General features: G+C 41.3%; 1 protein-coding gene across 1 annotated transcript; it reads right to left on the reverse strand.

Moving 5' to 3' along the window:
* Positions 1–5850: 5850 nt before the first annotated feature.
* On the reverse strand, positions 5851–17873 carry MTFR1 (mitochondrial fission regulator 1). Its single transcript, XM_056854551.1, has 7 exons — positions 17735–17873; positions 16993–17091; positions 11084–11202; positions 9959–10197; positions 8381–8639; positions 7676–7826; positions 5851–5917 (listed from the first exon to the last, which is right to left on the reverse strand). Exons 1-7 carry the CDS (start codon positions 17798–17800, stop codon positions 5858–5860), a joined length of 993 nt encoding a protein of 330 aa, XP_056710529.1. The 5' UTR covers positions 17801–17873; the 3' UTR covers positions 5851–5857.
* Positions 17874–18225: the final 352 nt, after the last annotated feature.

An 18225-nucleotide genomic window follows, 5' to 3' on the forward strand; every position in this document is an offset into this window, starting at 1 on the left:
ATTTGGGCTCTGACTGCTACCGCAGGGAGAGGGAGAGGGATCCTGCTGCCTCCCCCTGCCGTTTTCCATGCTAAAACAGCGCTATTTCCACCAGAGCAGCAAAAATGGCTACGAGCTAGTGGGGAGGCAGGAGTGCTTCCTCCCCCCAAAAGGCTCTGCTTTGTTTTATTTTTTAATGAAACAATTTTATGGACTTAACAAAACATTTAAAAAACCCTCTGCTTTATTTTTAATAGCTGTTTTCTGCAGCTGCTGTGTATAGTTTGGCTTTCAGAGATCTTTAAACAGGAAAGCTTTTAATGGTTCTGAAAGTAAGGCTTTAGCCAGGTTATCTACTGTAGTTTCTGTAACACCCTACAGTTGCAATGTATTGGAAATCAAAAGGCCACTCAGCCCATTTGTTTATCTCAAACCTGGCAGACCAACATACTGCGTCAGTGTATGCAGGAGGTGAAGTGCCGTGGTATGAGGAGACAGGGTGGTATGTACATCTATCCTTATTATTGCAGGGATGTGGCCTGTTCTTTTTTGCTTCCTGTGTAATGTGCAAATATCCCAATGCATTCCACTGCAGAGAGCTGAGGTTCTCCTTTACCCATTATTCAGAAAGTACAAACAGCAGATCCCCGCTTTTGCTTTGGTTACTGTTTCATAATACATGAGATAGTCGAGTGCAGCTGCAAAAAAGGGAATGCTATTCAGCCCTAGTAATAGCCACAAGTCCAGGTGGCTTGGCAATTAGTTTTGCAGTTGTTGACGCATTCTATTTTACATCGTCTCTGCTTTGGGAACATATTAGAAAACAATCTGAGTGGGCTGCTATAATTAAATACCTCAAGCTAGTTCAAGGAAGCTGTTTCCAGTTAGCTGAGTTAGAGAAGTTGCAGGCAGGATGTGGGCTTAACACTGTGGGTGTTTAGCATGAAAAAGTGTGTGGTTGCTCTACCTGGCAAAAACGTTCAGGGTACATCAAGAGTTAATGTACTAGGGCAGCTTTCAACCTTTGTTTTCAGTGTTGTTCTTTTCTGTTTAGGGACACTGGACCTATCAAAGCAGGAGTTACGTCCTGTCCCAATCCCTAGGATTCTCAGTTGCTTACAGCTTCCCATTTCAGAAGGGCTCAGCCAAGCTAGCCTTGCTGCAAGAATCTTGGAGAACTACAATTTTGGTCCAGCTTGCCCTACCATTCCTCTAGTACCTCCTCCCTTATATGCCACTCCTATGCATTCGTTGGCATCCCTTTGGAAAACACTGTAATCAAGAACTGCATTCATGCATCAGAAACCTAATATAATGGGTTTGTCAAGTAGATTAGAGAATAAACCAAGTACACCTTCGGGAACTCATCTACCATGAAGGATTTAATATCATTTTACGATACGTTTTGGTGGCTGGAATTCTGTATTTTAAAGAGTTTTAAACTGGATTGCACTATTTAGTTTTTTTAAAAAACCTTGGAAGCAGTTATTTCTCCCACACTTCAAAAAAAAAAGAAGAAAAAAAAGGGGAAATAAGCTAAAGGAAGAAAATTCAAGGTCTCCTCTAAGACAATTGGCAGGTTTTTTGGGGGGAGGGGTTGGAAATGTGTTACATGTTTTATGAATGGGGCTATAGGCACACACTATGCACCACTAGAAGGGGTATTTCAGTTTGTTTATTAAACTTTCAAACAAGGTATTTAAAACAGCAATGCAAGACTGTAGAAGTACTTATTTCACTTCATTACACGAATCTAGATTGCATTCTGTCTGCTAGACTCAAACCTTCACGTTAGCGACTTGTTTTAGCTGTTTGGCTACTTTTGAACTCTGTTCTTGTAGATGCTTACTTGTGAAATATGAAATATTTTATGATGCAACATGATGACTTTAATTCTTTCTGGGATACTTTAGCTAAAGTAGTTGGGAAGCAAGATACTGATAATGGGTGCAATTTATAATTTATGCAGCTGTTGCAAGAGTACAGTGGCTGGAGGCAAGCCTTTTTACATTCTTTCGCTTGCCCATAGCATTGTTCTACTTTAATTGTCTTGTATAAGATAATCCCTATCGCTGATGGACTTCGATAGGACTTTTATCTACTCAGTCAATTTAACACTTGTAAATTTTAGAAGATGTCCTTACTTATAAAGATGAAAAAAAACCCTCTTTGAACGTTAAGAGCTACTTCAATATCCTCATAGGTACTATTTTAATAGTGCTTTACAACTTCAGGTCACCATTAAAGCAGTGCCCTCTGTTTTTGATTGGAAGGCAGACCTCAGGGTTATACCATGAATGTGTAGTAGAAGTGGAGACCAAAACTCTTAAGCCTGCTGTAGTCCTCTATCATATTCCATGTAGTTTTGTGATTCATTTTTCTGATATTTTCAAAATAAGACCACAGATGTGCCTGTGATTTAAAGGGACTATTTATCTCCGTTCACTAACCCCCCCCCCCCCCAGCTTCTGGATCCCTGTTAGAGGTGCCTATAAATTAAACTTCTTCCCCGTGCCAGTTTCTTATTTAAATTAAAGCCTTGACAGCTGCATTCTCTTAATTTGATTGGGGGGGGGGGAATCACAGAACTGCATAACATGCAGCTCCACCCTTCGATTGCTTCAGGGAACATTGTCTTCTGACCTTTCTAGGAGAGCTGGTATTTAACACAGAGCCTTTACATTTTCATCTTTAAAAGTTACTTTTAAGGTATGTTATGGATAGTTTACATTCCTTGACATAAAGCACAAAATGTGGACACTAGTAAGGTGCTCTTTGGGGTTTATTTGAAGTTTGTCCTCTAGAGACAGAGGAGGGTGGTTGTTTGCTGTTCTCCCAGGCTCTGGCTCCTGCTGCTTGAGGTGAGTCATCCAGAGCTGCCTGCTATTTCCTGATGCTTGGGTTGGAGCCACAGCTCACAGCTGGATAATCCTACAGAAATGACCTCAGAAGTAATCCAGTTTCTTGGGGGTCAGTGACAGGGGGAGCTAATAAGGAATATTAGTAAGTTTGAGGGGCAATCCAGGCTATAAGCAAGAGAGATCCCTATCAACTAAAGCTTGGAGTTGGTTATCTGCCTGTTCAATGATTGTGGATATTATTTATGTACTACACTTATAACCCACCTTTTCCCCACAACAGGGATCTCAAGCAGCTTACACTGTTGTTCTTTCCTCCATTTTCCCCTCACAATTGCCCTGCGAGGGAGGTTAGACAGAGTATGTGACTGATCCAATGTCATCCAGATCCTACTCCATCTTTCTAACCACTACACCACACTGGTTCCTCTCTACCTTTTCCCTCCTCCCAGCAGTCCCTTCTGATCCTGAGGAAGAGGAGTTTTGCAGTCACAAAAGCAGTGTGGAGTAATAGCCAGAAGGCAATGGTGGGTTGCAGTGAGGAAGGGGGAAGAGGGAAAAACTGCTTCTATCAGCACAGTGCGCTGAAGGACAATTTTGTTCCCTTCCCCCTCTTTACTACAACCCAAGGACCACCATGGTTGTTATTCCACTTAGGTCTGGTGCCTCTGGGTATCAATTTCCCTGGGATCAGAAGGGGAAAACGGAAGATCCACAACTGTGCCTTCTGCTGACAGATTGATGGTCTTAACCCTTTCTCTTGAAACAAGGTATTGTGTGAGCACAGTGGCAGCAAAAAAAGCCAGGGTGCTACACATTAACTTTCTGAGTACAGCAATCTGCTATTTCAAGTAAGCACCTGGTCTTCAACCTCTTCAGATTTAAATGACAAAAACTAATGAAGTTAGAAGGCCAGCAAGCAATATTTGGGGTGAGTGTGTGCTAGAGATATGTATATTTAAAATTTTTATATCCTGCTTTTCACCCTCAGTGAGGACCCAACACAGCTTAGAACATTATTCTCCCCACCCCCATTTTCTCACAAAAACCCATTAGGTAGATTAAGCTGAGAGAATGTGACTGGCCTAAAAGTCACCCGGCAACCTTCTGTGGCAGAATGTGGATTCAGATCTGGGTCTCCCAGTATTCTAATCTGACACTCTACTACACCACCCCAACTCTTATGTAAAATTATTTGCCTGCTAGGTAGAAGCTGTGGGTGAGTTTAAATGTGGGTTATCGAGGCATTTTAAAATATTTTTTTGCTGTCAACTTGCAGGGTTTTCAAGGCAAGAATCTTTCAGAGGTGGTTTGCCATTGCCTCCCTCTGCTTAGCGGCCCTGGTATTCCTTGGTGGTCTCACATTCAAGGGAGGCAGCATGGTATAGTGGTTCAGAGCAGTGGACTCTAATCTGGAGAACCTGGTTTGATTCCCCACTCGACATAAATAAGCGAAGAACACGCTTGAAAGGTCCTACCTCCAGTGCCTCCCTCTGCTGCCCCCTAGGTAATCCCACCACCCCTCAGGGCTGGACTGCCCACTTTGTTAGCCACTGCATTAGATCTTCTCAGATGTTGCTTCACACACTGCCACCTCCAATACTGTACCACTGTACTAAGGCCTAAGGATACAAACTGGTCCACAAATATTTGCTCTTAAAAGGTGGCACATAAGGTGAATTCAAAATGAAAACACAAACAAACAGTAAACGTGACTGCTTTTAATTTTGTATATGGTGATACAGGACCAAATATCAATGTCTCTTGAGGACAATTGACTTTGAAGCACCTCAGTTCATCTTGAAAGCAGTCCATAAAATTAACTTTTATACTATTAAAAAAAACATTCTTAAAAGTGTTACATGCTAGAGGGATACGACAATCTCTGATCACACCTCAGTTAAATTTGATCTTAATACTGAGATTTTTGCTCATTATCAGAGTCTGTACTACAACTGGAGCTGTTCAAGTAGTCAGTACTCCGCAAAACGCTAACGTTCAACTAGTGGAGACCCTGAGCTGTGCTGCATTTAGGAAAACTGTAATTATAGAAAACTTACATTTCTATCCACCCTCTTTCAGAGTGATGTTCTTTTTAATTAGCATCATTCAAAAGCCAGTGGATGGGTCTGCTTGCTCCCTGGGACAAATGCTAACCCTTACTGAACTGTAGCAGAAAAAGCAGCAAGAGGGTCTGTGGCCTGGTATTAGCAGAGCAGACCACATGGACACTTCGGAGGACCAGCAGCTAGTGCAAAATAAGTGTTCCCTTTTGTCTTGAGATCTATCAGGTAACTCAGCAGAACACTGTCTGTTACTGGCAAGCTAGGCCATCTGCTCTAGTTTCTGAGACTTGCCAACGTCGACTGTGCAACATTCCAGCTCTTCTGTATCAGCACTGCTTTCCTGTCGAGGTCATAATTACAGGGTTTAGGCCCATTTTTAAAAAAGGTAGTTCAACTTTTGGGTAGTATAGTGTCACTAGATATGTTCCTAGTGTAACGTGTGCTATAGGTAAAAAGCGTGCTTCAATGAAAGCTCTTTGGATCACCGACTAATAAATAAGTTAAATAATAAACTTCCTTTACAGTGTATGGCCAGAGGTGTAATAACTTCACTGAAGTCTTTGTGCTTGAATTACAGGGGCTGTGAATACAGCACAAGATTGGACATCTCATTTTGACATTACTCTTACGTTTGAATTCTAACTAAGGAGTACTAATAAAACTCCCATTACGTTATTCCAGCTAAAATAACTTTTAAAAGCTATTTAATTTCCATCATCCTCTTCACACAAGATGTTTAAAGTTGTCAGTCATGCTTATAAAATATTCATATAGATAAAATTAGTGCTAATGACCTAATACCATATGGGCAATTCTGTACTTAAAAGCTCTTCCATGTATATAAAAATGTCAGAGGCACATTTCAATTCAGGTCCCAAGAAGCTAAATGTTGAATAACCCAGCAACAGAGTTGAAAGAAAATTCCTTCGTAGAAGAATCTGTGTGCGCTAACGTTTAATGGTTTTCAACCAGAGTCTTCATTTTTCCTGTGGTCTTCAGCATGTGTGGTCCAAACTGTTAAAAAGAGCAAGAAAAAAAACATTTGTTAATATTAGAAATACCTTCACACACACGAACCTTGTACCTTATACCAACATATGAACGAAAACTCTTTCTTGCTTTTGTCCCCCCTCCCCTTCCAATTGTCTTTCCAGATAAAATTGATCAAAATGTAATCCATAATGGAAGGATTATCCAGATAGTACATTTTCAAAAATGCTTGGGTCATGATTCCAAATGTTTTTCTGCATATATGGGGACCCTCATCTATCTCTAGTATCAGAGGTGCATGCCTATTCTATTAGGTGCTGTGGAACACAGGCAGGATGCCGCTGCAGTTCTCGTTTGTGGGCTTCCTAGCGGCACCTAGTTGGCCACTGTGTGAACAGACTGCTGGAATTGAGGGGCCTTGGTCTGATCCAGCATAACTTTTCTTATGTTCTTAACCCCATTCACTATCTTCAAGCTGATTTGTTTTGCATTCAACTATGAGCCTGGTTATCAAGTAAACAAATTGGGGCTTATAAGGAACTATGGAGGAGGCAGATAAACAATTTTGATTTCCTCCCTCCAAGAGCATAAGATTGCACTTCCCTGTAGTGCAACTGCCACACAGTACTGACTGTGGTAGTTTGAGGCTAGGTGAGTAGGAAGCTGTGTAGTCTATTTAAGCATCCCTATTTCTGCCATAGGAGCCCCGTGGCGCAGAGTGTTAAGCTGCAGTACTGCAGTCAAAAGCTCTGCTCACGACCTGAGTTCGATCCCAACGGAAGTTGGTTTCAGGTAGCCGGCTCAAGGTTGACTCAGCCTTCCATCCTTCCGAGGTTGGTGAAATGAGTACCCAGCTTGCTGGGGGTAAAGGGAAGATGACTGGGGAAGGCACTGGCAAACCACCCCGCAAACAAAGTCTGCCTTGGAAATGTCGGGATGTGACGTCACCCCATGGGTCAAGAATGACCCGGTGCTTGCACAGGGGACCTTTACCTTTTACCTTTTATTTCTGCCATACTGCCTAATACTTCTGTGAAAGCACCGCCAATATAAGTGACAGAAAAGAATCGCAGGAGAAAAGAACGTTTAGATTATACTCTACAAGCTTGAGATTTTTCATATTTGTATACAAGTAATGCCTTTCTGAAACCATGTAATTAATGCAACCAAGTTTGTTGAAGTGTGAATTTTGTTAAGCAAAAAACTCAGAGTGGTCAGGAAGAGCTACTGGCTGAAAGGGGGATGGGGTAAAAGCAAGAAGGCAGGTGGATATGCTGCAAATACTGAGTGGGGAAGAGTCCGGGGCATATACAGTTAAAGCAAATAGGTAAGCAAAACCTGTCTCTTCTCCCAGAGAGTTAATAAATGTTCTTACTCTCACACAGTACAAAGGAGCAAGTGGCACATTTCTTCCCACAGCTGCTTTTGGGAGAGGGAAAACAAACAAACATGCAGACCAAGATTTAAAAGTGTAAGAAGGAAGATGAAACTAAATTGGCACAAAATCTTAGGTTTTTAAAAAGACACCGGCATTCAAGCAACACGCTGTTAAATGTTACAGCGCACAGATGCTGATGGGGCTCTCCACCTCTGAAATGGCTGGCGGGACCCACATACGCTTTACAGCATAAGAAGAGCAGCTTCCATCTCTTACAGGAGGCATTAGACAAGTACTAAGACAAGGGAAGGTGTGGGACTAAAATTTACTGACCGATTTGAAAGCACATGCCAAAACTTCGGCTGCCAGGTGCCAGTGAATCATTAGCTAGACGCAGCACTTACCAGTTTGGTTTCTGATGCTGGGATTTGCTTTTCAGCATCACTTTGGCTGTCACCTCGGTATCGATAAGCAAATTTCTTTTTAAGAGCTTCAGCTATCAGTGCTGCAGGATCTGCTGGGTCGACGGTTTTTCTTTTTGTATATTCATCTTGTCTTCAGAGTAAAAACACAAGAACAGTAAAAGCATGTTTCAATGCCAGCAATAGATGGGTCTTCTTATTAACGTCTGTTTATATCCTATTCTGTTTCCCGTCTGAAGACTGGGAGAAGCAGCTGCCAGTGCTACAGCCTCTTTCCAACTCAGGGCCCTTTTTGTGTAGTAACAGAATCAGCTGGAAAGAAATGGCACTTCTCTCCATGCCTACATGCCTCTCCTGCCCTTAAAGAGCAATTCTTCCTCCTGATTAGAGCACCTCTGTTTTAAAAGGGTGGGGAAGACTGCTTACTGCAAAACAGGGTGTGCTGCTTTTCCTAGTCCGAAAGCATGCACCGGATGCCAAGAAGGGGCTTCCTTGCTTCCACTGGGGCAACTGCTGATCCTCTTGATCTGGCTAAGGGCTGTAAATAAATTATCTATTCTCTTGATCATGAGGGTCAACAGCTATAATCACTCTCTGCTTTCACCCACAATAATGCAATTGTTACATGTTGTTATTGTGTCCACACCCTCTTACTCAGACAAGGGAAAAAATCTCCTGTGCATTCACCTTTTAACTGACCGCAGCTTTACACTGTTCATATCTTTGAGGATTTCTAGCATGTTTGGTATTTCCGGCTTCTTTGGATCGCCATCTACTGAAGTCTGGCCAGAATTTACTCTTTTCCCTCTGCGCTCCTTAATAAGCTCGATGGCCGAGACGCTCCGTTGCAATGGAGGTGGCGGAGGCAGTGGGGGCGGAGGTGGTGGTGGCGGCACTGCCAGCACTCCTGCCGGAAGGGGAGCTGATGCAACAGAACTTACTCCTGCTGTAATAAAATATGTGCATTTCAATACACTATAATATCACCATTTCAAAAGCAAAAATGAGCAGCATAGTAATGAGATTTTGGAACAGATTGGACAATTAGGACAGCATCTTGCTAGACACCTGTCAAGTCTCCATCCTCTACAGTTTCTACTCCATACAAGAAAGGTGTGCCTCCTAAAATATGAGTTCTTGGTCTCAGACAAGTATGCTGACACCACCTGACCCTCTGCAAATGCGGGTGTAACTATTAAACTGGTCAGCATTATAAAATCTATTATGTCTGGATGTGAAGCACTGTAGGCACAGTACTTCAGCTGCTCAAACCTAACTCCACTTCCTAGAAGCTGCTGTCGGAGATGCACACAAAGGCACATTCCTCTCAAGCTTGCGGCCCTACAGTTTAAGGCCGGGGGGGGGGGCAACTCTAGAGGAATACCACTAGACTAGACCTTGAAATCCCAAAAGGCTGGCAGAAGATTTCATGTCAAGCACTGAAGTCCTTGCTAGCTGGGAAATAGCTCAATGTTTTCTTGTTGCCCTTCCCTTTTACCGCCATGTACAAATTGCTGAGGAAACAAAGATTATTAACTGGAGATAAATGAGACAAAGATGCTAATTACAAAGCAATCACAGAGTTGTCTGCTTCCTCCTGAATTTGTAACAGGCTTCCAAATTCATTAATCAGATCTTAGGCTGAAAGCAAAGTGAAAGAGAAGCGAGTGTGTTAACTGGCAGAAGTGTGAAACTTTTATAAAGTTCTCAGATATCAGAACGGTCACTGATAAGGTCCTTTTAAACAAATGCATGTAATAAAAATCAACAGAAGCCAGATAACATAATGGTATTTCAAGATCACCTTGTGCAGTAGGTTTCTGCAACTATTCAAAGTGAACTAGTACAGGTGAACAAAACTGCAAGATAGGTCAAGATTCCCTATTTTTCAGCCTCAAGGACAAAAGAGGTAAGTGAGCTGAGTGTTAGAGGAGGCCATGAGAGACCCCCAAGGTCAAATTTCTACTCAAGTCAACAACCCGACTAGATGATTTTGGGCCACCCATATCAATCTCCCAGGGTTATTGAGGGGATAAAATAGGAGAGGAGATCTGCGTGCGCCACCTTGAGCTCCTTGGAAGAAAGGCAGGGAGGAAAAAACCTTACAAGTAAGTTAGCTGTGCGACTCATTTCTCTTGAGGTCAGCACTGCTAATTCTAAGACTGTTCACAATTACGTCTCTTGGGTTTACATGACCTGGAGTCATTTTAAAAGAACAGGCTGAAAACAACAAATCTAGTTAAAATTAAAAAAGAGAGCAAATACCTGCTGTCAGACTCTGCTGTTCTTGCAAGCTTACAATTTTGGCTATTTGAGCTCTTAAACTGGCAAGTTCATTTTCTAACACACTGATTTTCTGCAAAGCTTCATCGTTTGTGTTCGCTGTAATGTTGCAGGCTGTGTTCTCTTGCGACAGCTTTGGTAAAGGCACTGGAACACTTGGGACTTTTCCTGGACAGCCTTCCTCTCTAGAGGATTGTTGGGATTTCAGCCAGATGTCTGATCTGTAATTAAGAAGCAATGTTGACCAGCATAATGCCTATTAAACAGCTTAAGGAAACAATGTTAAGAGTTAGTTTACAAACTCTTAGCCAAAGAAATAATTTTCAGAAGAGTAACTATCCTAAGACTACTGATTTTAGAACTGAGGTTTAAGTCAGGAAAGGGGGGGGGAATTCCAGTACATTTTATTCTCTTTCTCAAGTGGGGAAATATTTGCATTTTTGTACCTGCTCCAAGCTTTTGGGGTGCATAAGATGCAAGCTAAATGAAGAAAATATTTTTCTGAAGGCATGCAGAGGGCATTGGGTGGACCCTACCGTCCACAAGTGGAAGGAGCTAACGGGAGAGGATCTTGCCTTGTCACCAGCAGCTCTGTATTTTACTCTAATGGGAGCTGGGAGATCCTTCTGAAGAAAATGCCATATGGTATGTAGGTGAGTGTGTGTCTGAAGGAAAACTGCCCCTATCCTGCAGCTCTAGTGCAGCAAACATGGCTCTGTTTTGCTATGCTGGTGCAAGAGCCCACCTTGGATATGATATGACCTACCAGCACGTCCCCTTATTCCCAACAGTGTAAAAGTGAGCCTGCTCTAACCCAGAAGTAATCCTTTGGACTTCAGTCAGGTTACAGAGTCCTGGCCCACATACTATAATTTAAACCTTGTGAACACCTGCTTTCGTATAGTGCAGCACCTGCCCTCCAAGTACCTGGGGTGTTGAAACTGTCAACTCATCCCCTACACCTACAGGATTGTTTCTGTTCCCTACTATCAGCAACACTGCTTTCCAGATATCTGTGAGCAGGTTACCTAGGCTTGTTTAAACACATTATTTTGTTCATCACAATTTGACTTAAATACTCATGGAAGAAGAGAATTAAGAACACACCTGAGCCTTGTAGAGACTTCACCTTCTTCTTCAGCAATCCATCCCACATCTACAAGGGAGATGACTCGATCTTCTCTGAACTGCTCAGAATTACTGCCTTCAGCAGACTGAGAAGTAAGCTAGAATGTATACAATATTATGTATATTAGTTGCTTAGATCCTTATAATGCCACCTTTCCACCCAACTCAGGGTCCCCAAGGCAACAAAGAATATCAAACATTAAAACCGTGTTTAAAATACAAATACGTATAAAATATTTTAAACAATTAAATAAAACATATAAACACACAAATAGGGAGAACAGCTAATAACAGTTTGTGAGGGAACATCAAATAAAACAAAAGACTCTTCACCCATTCGTGGAAGACAACAGAAGGAGACAGATTAATTTCCCTGGGGAGGAAATTCTAAAGTTTTCATGCCAGGACTAAGAAGGCCCTTTCTTGGGTTGCCACCCATCTGGCCTCAGATGGTGGGGACACCCAAAGCAGGACCTCTGAAGATGACCAGAGAGGTCAGGTAGGTTCATATGGGAGTAGGTATGCTGGCTCCAAGCCATACAGGGCTTTAAAGGTCAATACCAGCATCTAATATTGGGCCTGGAAATAAACTCGGAGCTCCACTGAGACCAGACAAAGGATCAAACACACACAAATCCAATCATTATGAAACAGACAGGAGTGACAACAAGTTCACCTCAGCGTAAGATTCAGTCTGAATGAAACCTCAATGGACAGTTTTTATGAACTAATACAGGAGCTACAGTGCCAGTACAGTTTATATACAAAATCAAAAATATAGCACAATGAATTTTATTGTGCAGTATGGTATTTTTGGATGTTGGGCACTCTACACAAACTTTCCATTAGTCTTCACAATAGGTCAGTAAGCTGTACTTAGAAAAGTCGCTTTGTTAGGAACACTATTTACTGTAATGTGTCAATTACTTCATTAGTTCTCTCACCGAGCATCCAACATTTATTTTTGTATTTCTGAGGAACAGAAACCTTTCCAAGCAACAAAAGGTTAAGATTAAAGATTCAAAACAGTGGGAAATAAAACCCTGTTCAGCCTTCTCACATAGCAATAATGTTTACAGCAATCAGGAACGTACAAGGTCTCTCACTCTTCTCAATGAAAGCCCGGTAACAAACCCTACATTCAGAAACATGAATTATGCAGCCAGCAAGTGTGTGTAGATACCAGTTTGCAAACTGGCCTACACAGCAAGGAAACCACCATGACAGATGCCTAACTGACTCAAGGGTAGAATGCTGTTGCCTAAGCTTTTCCAGGCCTGCACCAAGCCGGCTACAAACAAATGAGATGTTATCTAGAATGTAAAACTGGCATCCAAAACTGCCGGCGTTCTTTTGATGATCAAGTCAAGATTTGCATCCCACACTGTATGTGGCTTTAGTCATCTCAAAAGAGAGAAGTGCCATTATGTCTAGCCACTGGCCATTTCTATTTAATCCAATGTGACTTGAAAGAAAGGGATGATAATTAAGTCATGGTATAGCTTTTTACTGGGTGTCTAAGGCTCATTTCAGGCATACGCCAAACCATGGTGAGCTCTAATCATGCTTTAGAAATGCTTTTACGTCTGCTCAAGCGCTCCAGCCTCTAGAGGCAGAGCAATGGCTATAACTAAGATTTGTCAATCCAGACATCATGCCAAATCATAGCTGAGCTTCCTTTACTGTAGACTGGCATGATGACTTGATTGAGCCCAAATGTAAAAAGCCCTGTGAAAAACAGAATGTGTCCTTTGAAATGGCACTGAGGGGAAAGGTATCAAATGACTGAGAAGAGAAAGACACATTCATTTCTTTTGTTACCTCCAAACAGTACTTCTTTTGGCATATCTACACAAGGCATTTAGCTAGTCCCTTTACTCTGGTGGGTAGCTGAGAAAGTGACTTACCACAGTGCCTGATCTAAACAAAACTGTCTTCTCTGCAAGCATTGGAATCACACCCATCTACACCTGAATTTGTCTGATTTTTATGCAATGCTTAAGTTCCTCAAACCAGACTACAGTTGTAATCATATACATAACTGTTTAAGAGTAAGTGCCATTGAACTACAGGAACTCTTACTACCATGTAAACATACTCAGGATTGGGCTTTGGGAGGATTCTCTTTCCCATCACTGTGGACAAATACTGGCAACAACTTTCCCCACATCTTTAGTTCACTATGTAATTTAGAGGTCCCAAATGTGCTGCCCGTGAGTGCAGGGGGCCCCCCAACACCTTTCCTAGTGCCTACCAAGTGTTTTTAGAAAATGGGTGGGGGCCCGGTGGAGCTTTTGCCCAGTAAAGGTTCTGATTGGCTGTGCAGATTTTTTTAAATGTTACTTTGGCAGCAGCTGCCAGCACAGCACAAGGATTTTCACTGTTTCTGCAAGGTAAGCTGCAGCAGCCATTTCGTGGCTACCTCTGCCTCTTGCAGCTCCCATTTTGTGTCTGTGCCCACCACACTGTGTCAGAATTCCAAAGGTGCCCTTAGGCTATAAAAGATCACCCATCCCCATATAATTCAACCAGAATGTGGAGTAATTTCATTTCTGATTCTTAATACCAGTTAAAGCTTAATATAAGCATGATTCTTAAAAGCAGTTAGAGCTAATTATAAGCATGCACTAATAGTTCAAACAAGATTAAAAGAAAAAGAACAAATCTGACTTACAGTAGGTTCAGTGCACGATCCTGTGATATAAGAGATAAAGATAGCAAGAAAAGAAAGGGAAAGAGAGAAAGTGCTATAGAAAAGTTTCAGTGTAGCAACAATCTAGAAGACATGCACTTTTTGAGTCTGATATAAAGCAGAAGTTTAAAGTTTGAAGATCAGCTACAGTGTGGTACATCGAACCAATTCAGCACCATAACTGAAGAGTTTAGGGCAGAAGAACTGAGAAGCTTCCATCTGGGAACCATACTGCCCATTTCAGATTGTCAAGAGAGCTACACAAGAATTACACATACACAACTCTCTCCTCCATGCCTTTTCCACCTTTGACGGAAATAGCAGCAGAGCCGCTCCAACGATCAGTCATCCACAAATTTCGGACTCAGCAGATAGACATTATTTGTGCTCACTGCCAATCATTTCCCTTCTTAAGACTCTTTTGCACATGTCAGACGGGATGTGCTGGCTCTCCCTGTGGCATTGGTCGCTGAACAGGATGAAACCAGGCTCTCATGCTGGTGCTGCTTTCGCTAAAGCAAATCACTCAAAAGCAAGAGATAACTACACCCCACTCCTCCTCTGCCAAGGAAAGGTCTCGACACCCCTGAGCTCCTCCAAAGCAGCAAAAACTTCTGCTTATTCCAATAGTGCAAAGTAAGATTTCACCCAAGCTCCCCATCGCGTGGGGCACCCCTGACTCATTAGAGGGCCAGGGGCACCTATTCCTAGAAAGTGGATTTGTGAAGGCCTGCCATTAAGAGATGGGAGGGCTTATTCCTTGCTTCCTATACTTCCCCTTGTCCAGCCAGAAACATCTGTGCCTCGTAGACATAACCCTATGAACCCTCTGTGCCTCATAGACATAACCCAGGGATGGAGGAGAACCAGTGGGTAGAGGGAAGATGCCCCCCCCTAGAAAAACCCCATACAACAAAATTCATAACTGCTCACTTCAAATTGTTCTCTGTAAATCACATTTAGAATTATAGCTTTATTCTCAAAGGCATTTTTACCCACAAAAAATTGTTACATCCCACAAGATTTCAGTAAAGTGAAGTGCTACTGTCATATGAACACAATAGAAAAGTAGGATTCATGACTAATGCAGTCTTCCCAGAAAGATTTCCTCCCTCGCACTTTCAAATCTGAAGAGTTTTATTGTATGTATCATCAAACAGCCACTTCAGAGCTGCATACTTTGTATTAAGATGAAGGAGTTCTATTTAAAATCTGTGGGAATGCTGTCAGAAATGAAGCTCAAGAATAAGTATATTCAAAACCAAATTTGGAGGGTGGGTAGTGCCACCCAAGACTTGCCTTACTACTTTAAAAACAGTCTCTTCATTTGGATCTATCTTGGATTTTCATTTAAATTGTAAATATAAGCATATGTTATTGTAGATTTTACATCCCACATCCCTTTCTACTTGTCCACACAACTCAGAAGTGCAAATATACAGCTCTAGCCTAACATTTGGACAGAATGAATATAAAAGATGTATAAAACAGCACATATTTACATTTCAATTATTCCTAATGCAGATTTGAACTACAGGACATTTTAAAAGTTATACGGTCAAACAAATGCCATTTTGAAGTCTCTCCTCTAAACACACAGTAATAGTATTTGTGCTACATAACCATAATGTGCTTTTTTGGCGAATGGCTATACACCTTTTCAAGCCACTACCGGTTCCCTTTTCTAAGATTTCTAGCAGTAATATGAGTAGGAATACAGGTATGTAGAGTAAGAACTACAGAACTATTTAATACACAAAAAAGATGAAAACCTCTACTTCCCCCTCAGTCCATATGCCAAATCCTAGAAACAGTCACAAAAGTCACTTGGGATATAGGTGAAAGAGCCCTGATTCAAAAATAATTATCCAAGTTCAAAACTAGTTTTAGGAGGCAATCAGCCATAGCAATGTTCCTCTTGGAAGTTAACAAAAAAAGTCTGAGCTTTGTTTTGGTAGAAAGAGAAACACAAACAATGTCCAAAATACACAAGATAGTCAAGTAATACTTAGAGCCAGCATGGTGTAGTGGTTAAGAGCGGTGGACTCTAATCTGGAGAACCGGGTTTGATTCCCTTCTCCTCCATATGAAGCCTGCCAGGTGACCTTGGGCTAGTCATTGTTCTCTTAGAACTCTCTCAGCCCACCTACCTCACAGAGCATCTGTTGTGGGGAAGGGAAGGTGATTGTAAGATGGTTTGATTCTTCCTTAAATGGTAAGAGAAAGTCGGCATATAAAAACCAACTCTTCTTCTTCCTACTATCTAGATGCTTTTTAGTTGGGTTTCAGGCCCAAATTTGGAACAAAAACTGCTTTGGTCACCCTGATACATGCCCTTTTACCAGGAACACGACAGGAAGGGAATGAATTTCGTCAGCTGTGGTATACCAAAGCATCGTTTGGCTAGGATTGGTACCTGGGACACTTGGCACCTATGATTTTGTTTGTTCCTCATATTGCCATCAAATTTCTATTTTTGTTACCTCTCCCCCAACCCCCACCCTGGTGACCAAGATGAGCTCTTCACTGCCAGTCAAAGCTGGTTGAAACTGTTCCCTGTTATTTTTTTCTGTCTTATCTGTATTTAAAAGTGCTGTTTATTTTACGTTGTTGCTGTTTAAAGGTTTTGTTAGTTTTAAAGTTGATTTTAAGATGGTAGCTAATGGAATTATTTTTATTCTACGTTATTTTACTGCACACTGATGCAGAGAGGTGTGTCTATAACTGTCTGAAATGACTTTCTTGCTCTCCTCACTGTTGTGACATTTTAGCAGTCTATACTATCTGCTTTCTGAGCTGCCTGCAAACCGAATAGACACATTCACATCCCCTATATCTTCTTGCAAGCTGCTTTTAAATCTGTTGTTTCTTCAAATTGTTTTGCGTTTTGATAAAAGTTCCTAAATACATTCTCAATAAATATTTAGTGAGATAGTGCCAAATAGAAATTTAGTAAAGGATGACATCTTTAAACATTTGGCCTATAAGTATATATGAGCTCATACAGTGTTGGATGGAACATGCTATTTGTTTTTAAGAGATTTGTAAAATTTATTCTGGCAGCTAAGTTTTTAGTAGTGCAAGATATTTAGCACAGGCTTTAACATCATCATGGATGCTAAACCTATATACTCAATTGACTCATTGCAGTTTGGCTCAGATCAAAATAAAGATTATTATACAAGAGAAACCTTACCTGAAACTGAACTCTTGGGCACTGTATCACAGAGAGGTTGGTGCCAATTTTCCTTACAATACTTCTAGAGGGACCATAAGGTTTATTTGACCACAGCAACTGGAGGAAAAAGAGACGTTTTATAATGGTATGATTCAATCTGTTCAATACTAAGAAATAAGCTTGCTTCTTGAAGTGTTATAGTGCAGCTACATTTAAGTCTTTGGGCAAAGAGAATCCTGCCCTGTTTTGACAAGGATAAAAAGGAACATAGAATTCATAGTGCAGCCAGAAAATCATAGCTTAACATGCTGTGGGCATGTACTACCTCCCAATTGGAACCACATATTAGGCTCAATAATGAAAACACTAGCCAGGCCTAAGTTCCATACATTTTGATGGCATGTAAGCGCTGAACATTATATTTCAACCCTATTCATGCCTTGGCCAGGACAGAGAGTGGGATACATATTGAAATAACTAAATAAATATTTAGTTCACTAGGATTGAGGTATAATGGTTTGGATCCAGGCAGTCTTTTCAATGAATTTCACTGCTACAGCTTCTACGACTCATGGCCTTTTTCCATGTGGATCCCATGATCCTCAGCATAACTTTTTTGGTGGTCAAAGGTGACCCTTTCTTCCCTTTTCACAAGTACAAAAGCTGGTTGGATCCAACCCAGTATTTGCCCGCTAAGCCTATCCTGTGTAAATTAATAACTCTCCAACATCTGCAATAAAAACATCCCTGTAATACTCACTGATTCCATAGTCAGTCCAACTAGTTCACACGTCATTCTAATCAGGTGTTTAATCCAGTAGATCATCTGGAATAATGTGGAGTCTTCACAAATTTGTAACCCAACCGTCTCAGCGTGCCAGGATGCAGGTGTTCCATAGTATCTCTAAAGGGAAAAGTGTAAACAAATTATATGCACAGAAAAACTCTAAAACAACAAGGAATTGTCTCTAAGTACATACTCTGAGCAACAGCTATGACTTCAGGACTTTCACTTCAAACTTACAACCAGTAGTTATTGATTATATAAACTCATCTTTAGTTCATTAAAAACCTGTCAATTAGCATTTAGCGTCAGAGTAGTGTCACTTTTTCATCTGAGGCAAATTCTCATTATAAGTCATTTACAGCAACCTACTTTGCAGGGTTGTTGTCAAATAAGAATAGTAACAATGCATTTTGCACATTAAAAATACCATGATGATGCTGATAAAATAGAACACGCATCTATTC

This window comes from Euleptes europaea, chromosome 8 (assembly GCF_029931775.1).
Source record: "Euleptes europaea isolate rEulEur1 chromosome 8, rEulEur1.hap1, whole genome shotgun sequence".
Classification (NCBI taxonomy): Eukaryota; Metazoa; Chordata; class Lepidosauria; order Squamata; family Sphaerodactylidae; genus Euleptes; species Euleptes europaea.

Coding starts and splice junctions, on each gene's coding strand:
- MTFR1 (XM_056854551.1), bottom strand. CDS start 17,800: ATGATCTACTGGATTAAACACCTGATTAGAATGACGTGTGAACTAGTT. Junction 10,198..11,083: donor GAAGTCTCTACAAGGCTCAG/GTGTGTTCTTAA, acceptor TCTTAATTACAG/ATCAGACATCTGGCTGAAAT. Junction 7,827..8,380: donor AAGCTGCGGTCAGTTAAAAG/GTGAATGCACAG, acceptor TTTACTCTGAAG/ACAAGATGAATATACAAAAA.